At 50.8% G+C, this 7,394-nt stretch overlaps 1 protein-coding gene across 1 annotated transcript in view; it reads left to right on the top strand.

Moving 5' to 3' along the window:
- The first annotated feature begins 2,330 nt into the window (after window positions 1-2,330).
- ZNF652 (zinc finger protein 652) overlaps window positions 2,331-7,394 on the top strand; it is a 7,109-nt gene continuing 2,045 nt past the window's right edge. The window contains exons 1-2 of the mRNA XM_018087986.2: window positions 2,331-3,404; window positions 6,932-7,079. Of these exons, the coding sequence (XP_017943475.2) occupies window positions 2,496-3,404; window positions 6,932-7,079 (1,057 nt within the window). The 5' untranslated portion in view covers window positions 2,331-2,495. The remainder of the gene's footprint in view (window positions 3,405-6,931; window positions 7,080-7,394) is intronic.

The raw sequence follows: 7,394 nt of genomic DNA, 5'->3' as shown, positions 1-7,394 counted from the left end.
GCACCTCGTGGCTTTGCTCTGTGTCCTGATAAGCATCTTCAAAAACTGCTTTGAAACCCCCGTTTCCTCTTTACTTCTTAATCAGAGCCCGGATCTGCAACTCATTCTGTGAAAAGCTTGGGGTTCTTTTGATAAAAGTGAACTCACCTTTCAAGGGGGACGAAGCTCAAACCACCCCGCTGCTGCTTCGGTGTGTTTGGGGTTAGAAAACTTAGAGGGGGAAATGCAGACGTTCTCTGGGCGTGTTTGGGGCTCTGAAATCAGCAGTTTGCTGGTGATGAAGGTCCGAGGGGACCTTGGGCAGCTCTTTGGCTGCTCAGTGATGTTGTTCCAAAGCTGGGGGTGCCAGGGGTGGGTTCAGAGTGAAATCGGGTTGCTGAGGCTGCAGAGCAAGGTGGTTTTAACACCAACTGACTCTTGATAACTCAGAGTAACCCCCCTTTTTGTTGTGTGTGTTTGAAGTGGCTCCGTGGGGGTGTGAAGGGGTTTGTTGGGCAGAAGGTCCCCTCAGTGATGGCACCAGTGTTTGGATGTTCAGTAAAAGGGGAGGGGGGGAAGGTGAACCTTCCTTTTCCTGACCAGTTTTGTGCTTTCCTGGCTCTCCAGCAGCAACATTCCAGTGGCCTTCCTGGTTCCCTCCTGCTGGAGATGCTTGATGTCGCCTTGGAAATAGTCAGGGATGGTTTTATACCTGACACAGGGATTTTTCTGAGCTTCTGAATATTCACTGAACTGAGGGAAAGGAGAAGCCAAACTGGGTTCCATCCTTCCCAGGGCTTTCCAAGGGCCTTCCTGGGTGTAGGGATGTTAATTTTGGCTGCAGTCCCAACCAGTTTATGCTATAATGTACTGGCTTTTCCAACTGGATGTGGGTTGTGACCCCAAGCCAGTGCTCACAGCCCATCCCCAGGGATTTCCTGGCCCAGCCAGGGCTTGGTGCTCTCCTTCCTGATTTCCTTTGGAGCTGGGAAGGCAGAGCAGCAGGAATGGACCCTGCTGTGTGGTGCTGAGTCTGCAGGGCACTGCCAGGCACCTTGGGGCCCTCTTGGAGCCGATGGAAATCCTGGAGAAGCGTTCAGAGCTCTGTTTTAATTAAACTGATGATCAGACTCATCAGTGGCCTGGCCTGTCCCCAGGGTGCCACTTCCCCAACACGAGAGGGCTCTTCAGTCTTTAGGATTCAGGCACTGGTGGGTTCCTCTCCTGTTAATTAAACTCACTTCAGAGGGGGAGAAACTGCTGGTGGGAGCAGTTCCCTCCAGGGAATTCTCACTTTCCAAGAGTGGAAATCCCAGTTTTCTTCACATGTAACTGCTCAGTCCATCCATTCTGTTGGGTCCTTCTCTGCCCTCTCATCCTGGGATGTCTCAGTCCTGAATTCTCCTTTCCTGCCCTCTCTGGTCCCAGATGTAGCTCCAGGAATCCCCTTTGCTCGGGGCTTCCAGAGTGTTTCCCATTCCAAAAATCCTGGCTTGCTGCTGCAACCCTGTGCTACCCAAATGTTGACTGTCCTGCTGAAAGAGAGATGGGAGGGATTGATTACTTGTATTCAGGAGGGATCACGTGGCTTTTTATTTATTTATTTATTTATTGCAAGAGGAAGTAGCAGCGTCCTGGTCAAATTCCAGCTTGGAATGACTGCGAGGGAAATGTGGATGGGCAAATGTGACATTGTTTGGCTTCTGCTTTGAGGATTAAATAGCTGGGGGGAAGGGATGATGAGACAAAGGAGTAGTTGCCTTAAATCGAGGGGCTGTGGGAGGGATGTGTGAGGTGGAAGCAAGCAGGGACTGGGGTGTTCTCAGGCTGGTTTGGGGCTGCAGGTCGGAAATGCCTCCCTTGGAATTCTTCATCCACGTCTCCATTAGTGTGGGTCTATGTGAAACATCCCCTGGATGAGGATGGGCTCCCTTTGGGAGGTACAGGAGAGGCAGAGGGATTTTTGGGTAGGGGTGTGGGGGCAGAGCAGCGTTTTGGGGCCCTCAGTGCTCCCCAAAGTCCAGGAGAGAGACACAGCTCTGCGTCCCTGGAGCTGATCTTTGGTGGATGGGGAATATTCATTGCCTCGATTTCCATACCTTAGGAATCTCCTACCCCCCAGAGGGTGTTTGTAACTCCCTGTGGTTTTCCTTGAGACACCCCCAGCAGCCCAGAGCTGACCAGCCCTGTGCTTCCCTCCAGCTGGACAAACCCAGAGGAATTTGCTGCGATTTTACTAATTTGAGGTGGTTTGCTGTTCTTTTAATTGACTTTGTTCTCTCTGTTGTCTCTTCTAGATAAAATGTTCAAGGGTTCGTTGGCACCTTTCCCCAGAAGAACGATCCCAGCCCTGCTCTTGCCATAACCCTGGAATCCCGTGCCCTCCCCTCAGCCCCGTGTGTCGCCCCGTGTCCATGGACCAGGCGCCGGGCTGGAGGACCCCCCCCACCTCAAGCTGCTGCTGCTGCCTTGGTTTCTCTGGGATTGAAGGTGCTCCATGAGCCAGGGCCCCCCAAATGAGTCAAACGGCCAATTCCTGCCAGCAGCTGGTTGAGAACTGCCCGGCGCCCGTGGCGGGGATGGCACAGGAGGACGGTCGCCGCGGGCAAGTGCCACCCACCTTCTACCACGGGGCCAGCCAGGAGCTCGACCTGTCCACCAAGGTGTACAAGAGGGAGTCAGGGAGCCCCTACTCGGTGCTGGTGGACAGCAAAATGAGCAAACCCCACCTCCACGAGAGAGAGGAGCAGCCTTATTTCAGGGAGAACAGAGCGGTAGGAGAGGTCCGGGCTGTGAAAGAAGACAGAGAAAACTCTGACGACTCTGAGGAGGAAGAGGAGGAGGAAGATGAAGTGACTTACAAAAGGGAGCAGATTATAGTAGAGGTAAACCTTAACAACCAAACCTTAAATGTATCAAAAGGGGAGAAGGGTGTCCCCTCCCAGTCCAAAGAGACTGCTGTTCTTAAGACCAGCAGTGAGGAAGAGGAGGGTGACAGTGGGGAAGAGGCCACTGAAGACAGTAATGATTATGAGGAAAATGAGAGGCAGAAGAAAAAAGAGAAAAGAGTGGAAAAAGTTAGTGTTGCACAAAGGAGAACGAGGAGAGCTGCCTCTGCTGCAGCAGCCACCACCTCCCCACCACCCAGAACTACAAGGGGTCGTAGAAAGAGTGTGGAGCCCCCCAAGCGTAAGAAGAAAACTGCAAAGGAGCCCAAGGCACCTGTGCAGAAATCAAAGTGTGAAGAGAAGGAGACTTTAACCTGTGAGAAGTGCCCCAGGGTGTTTAACACACGCTGGTACCTGGAGAAGCACATGAACGTCACTCACAGGCGAATGCAGATCTGCGACAAATGTGGGAAGAAATTTGTGCTAGAAAGTGAGCTGTCCCTTCACCAGCAAACTGACTGTGAAAAAAATATCCAGGTAGGTTTGCTCACCTGCTTGCCAGATTTCCACACCTTCTGTCGTGCCCTGGATACAGTGGTGGACACTTCAGAGGGGGAAATCTTTTGCAGAGCCCAGGTTCTGACCGAGGCCTTGTCTCTGCGCAGCGACACTTCGGTGCCTTCCAGGATTGCTGGGAGAGGAGTGTCCAGCTGCTCTGGCAGTTACTCTGGTAGTAAACTACGAGTTGGGGAGCACACAGAGCCACTCTGACAGTGTCAGACTGGGCTGAGAACAGTTTGCAGTGAAGCTCTTGGACGGGAGGAGTTCTCCTCCCTCGGTGCTGAGCCCCGCAGCTCTCGCTGGTGTTCGGTGTCCAGATGGGCACAGAGTGGTTCCAGGGGAGGTCTCACTGCAGGACTTGGCTGGTACTGGAGTCAGAAATTTGGGCAATCCCAGAGAGGCAAGCAGGTGAGAAAGACACCAGTGGAGTCAGGATTTGAACCTGGGTTAAAGCGGAGTTTAAAAATCCTGCTGGGATGATGATCCAGATTTACAGTAAGTGCTCCCAGATGGGGGTAAAAGTGTCATGAATTCAGTGCCTAGACCATGAACCTGCCCTTTTCCCAGTGCCAAAAGCCCAGTAAATCCCCCTGATGACACAGAAACCTCTGCCCTTTCTCACCAGCAGCTGTGCAGCTCTGCTCTGTCCCCCAGCAGTGGGAGGCTGTGCTGGAACAGAACCCTTTGCAAGCTCGAGGTCGTGGAAGGAGCTCCAGAGTTTGTGATTCACGTGTGGTTTGGGCTTTGCTCGTGGGCAGCTCTGTTCTCATGGAGCTGGTTTATGTGGCAGCTCAGCCCTGCCTTTCCTGCCTCGTTAAACCCCCTCCCTGGGCAGTGACCCCACTGCTGAGCAGCTCGGGGCAGCTGAAGGGTTTGGGGTTTGTGGGGCAGCAGGTTTCCTGTCTGCCCAGCCAGGGTTTCACCAGGGTGATTTAATGGCTTTTTGTTTGTTTGTTTTCTTGTTTAAACGCTGAACTGAGTTGGAATTCAGTCCCCACTGTGTGGGAGACATGAAATAATTCATTGCAGTTTCTCTGTCCTAAGCCTGACGTGCAGCTCTGGGTAACTCTGTGCTGTTTTTCCTTGTGTTTCAGCTCATAGGAGGAAGACTGAAGGAAGGACTATAAAATAAGATAATGAGTCTTGAGCTTAGTTAATAAAATACAGAAACATTTCAGTGTGTCCTTGCAGCTTTTGAAAGAAATACTTCAAAAGTTCAGTGCAGCAGAGAACATTGAAATGTAAATTTAAGGAATGTCCCAGCATCCAGGTGGCTCTTTCACAGCATTAAACCTTTTCACTTTGAACAGGAATTCATGAATAGTTTAAACACATGGTATAGAATAAGGAAGTGTGTGCTTCTGAGGGGATAAATTCCTATGTCCAAAAAGTGGGTAGGAAAAGAAATAAAATTGTCCAAATTATGTTTTATATCCAGAAGCTCCCCCAGATATTTCCAGTGCCAGAAGCACTGCAAGTCATCTTCAAATTCTCAATATCTGAGCGTACATCCAGCAGTTATTCCTCTGTGCTGACCCTTGGAATGTGTTTTACAGCTTCCTGCTAATGTGTTTTTATTCCACCTGGCAAAAATTGTGCTTCAGGGTTGGATATGTCAAGGGGGATATGGAGCTTTGTGTAGGAAAAGGAATGGTTTAATGTATGAGTGGCAATTGAACTGATAAAACACAGTGGGCTCCTCTCTATTTTTCATCCAAGTGATGGGATATGTCTGTTTTTCCAGGTGATTTCTGGTTTTCCTCCTCTCCAGATCAGCAGTTCCTGTTGTCACCTGAAGCTCTGTGTACTCACTCTCAGTATTGGTGTTCTAATCTAATTAAGTTGTAGTCTGACCTCTTCAAGGCCTGGCTTAACTTTATATCACAGTGTTTATGATCATTTCACATCACTTCTTTGCTCTTTAGGGTGGGTTTTTCCCCTCAAGGGCTGCAGTTTGTTCCCCACGTGCCTCCAGGGAGGTGTTTTGGAGGTGTTTCCTCAGGGAATGGACCAGAATTCCCAAGCCTGCAGAGATCCAAACGCTGTGGGAGCAGCAGAACTTGTCTGTGCAGAGAAGAACCGCCCCAGCCTGGCAGAATTCATCAATATTTGCTGATTGAACAGCACCCAGCCCTTCTCACTGGGAGGGAAGGGGGTGATTGAGAGGCAGAAAATGGGGATGCCCCAAAAACCCCAACAGCCACCAGAAATGAGCCACAATTCCTTCCTCCTCACTCCAGAGATGGACATGTCTTGGTTTCCTCACGTGTCTGCCAGCAAGTTTTACAGATATTCTGGAATGTTCAAAATTCTACAAGGATCTCTTGGTCAAGTCTTTAGGAAGAACTAACTTGGGAAAAGAAAGAGGTGTTTGAAAGCCCATGAGTGTCCTGCCTGTCACTGATTTCATGGACATTTCCCAGGAGCTGGGGGAAGGAACTCACACATTTCTTGCCTGTTGTCACTTCTGGGACCTGCAGAGCTGCTGAGACCTTCAACAAACGAAGAACCAGGACACAAGGGATGGAGGGGACACCTTGCTTTGCTCTCTGAGTCCCAGAATCCACGTCCAGAGCTGCAGGATGGGAGCTGCTTTCCCTGGAGAACCAGAAGGATCAGAGAGCTTTGGCTAATTAAACCTGGGATTTGGGTGGGGTCACAGTGCTGCTTCCAAAGGGCTGGATGTGCACATGGATTCAAGGCAACTTGGTGGGATTGGTCTCTTCCACCTCTGTTGGATTCTCCCCACACCAAGGGTTTGGATTCTCCTCTCACACCAAGGGTTTGGATTCTCCCCACACCAAGGGTTTGGATTCTCCTTTCACACCAAGGGTTTGGATTCTCCCCACACCAAGGGTTTGGATTCTCCTTTCACACCAAGGGTTTGGATTCTCCCCACACCAAGGGTTTGGATTCTCCTTTCACACCAAGGGTTTGGATTCTCCCCACACCAAGGGTTTGGATTCTCCTTTCACACCAAGGGTTTGGATTCTCCCCACACCAAGGGTTTGGATTCTCCTCACACCAAGGGTTTGGATTCTCCCCTCACACCAAGGGTTTGGATTCTCCCCACACCAAGGGTTTGGATTCTACCCTCACCAAGGGTTTGGATTCTCCCCACACCAAGGGTTTGGATTCTCCCCACACCAAGGGTTTGGATTCTCCCCTCACACCAAGGGTTTGGATTCTCCCCACACCAAGGGTTTGGATTCTCCCCTCACCAGCAGCATCAGTGCCTGTGAAGTTGTCTCTGGTTTAGCTCCTGTGTTGAGTTTTGGAATTCTAAGTTCTCTTCAGGTGGCACCAAAGTGCTTGTTTTGACATCCTCTCTCCTCCTGCTTGATCTGGCTTTTCTTAGAGTAGTTGTTTCAGGTGTTAACCCAAGGAATGTGCAGTCTGAGGCAGCATTTGGACTTGTTCTGGGCTTCGTTTTGTGGCTTAACTGCACCGGCTGGAATCGCCGAACCCCCCTAATTCCCACTTCCTTCTCTGTCCCACCCCAGTGTGTTTCCTGTAACAAATCCTTCAAGAAGCTCTGGTCCCTCCATGAACACATCAAGATTGTCCATGGATATGCAGAGAAGAAGTTCTCCTGTGAGATCTGTGAGAAGAAGTTCTACACCATGGCCCACGTGCGGAAACACATGGTTGGTGAGTTGGTGGTGGAGCCTCCAGGGGGTCCTGGGGGGTCTCCTTGTGGGTCTTGGCTCGTTCTGGAAAGAAAAATAATAAGGCAAAAGAAAAATAATAAGGCTGGGAGAGCTGGGGGGTGATCACCTGGAGAAGAGAAGCTCCAGGGGGACCTGATAGCCCCTTCCAGTCCCAAAGGGGCTCCAGGAGAGCTGGAGAGGGACTGGGGACAAGGGATGGAGGGACAGGACACAGGGAGTGGCTTCAAACTGCCAGAGGGCAGGGTGAGATGGGATATTGGGAAGGAATCCCTCCCTGTGAGGGTGGGGAGGGGCT

Source organism: Manacus vitellinus, unplaced genomic scaffold, assembly GCF_001715985.3.
Source record: "Manacus vitellinus isolate BGI_N305 unplaced genomic scaffold, ASM171598v3 scaffold_102_pilon, whole genome shotgun sequence".
NCBI lineage: Eukaryota > Metazoa > Chordata > Aves > Passeriformes > Pipridae > Manacus > Manacus vitellinus.
The sequence above is the reverse complement of the archived record's forward strand: the minus strand, read 5'-3'. Positions and strand labels throughout refer to the sequence as shown.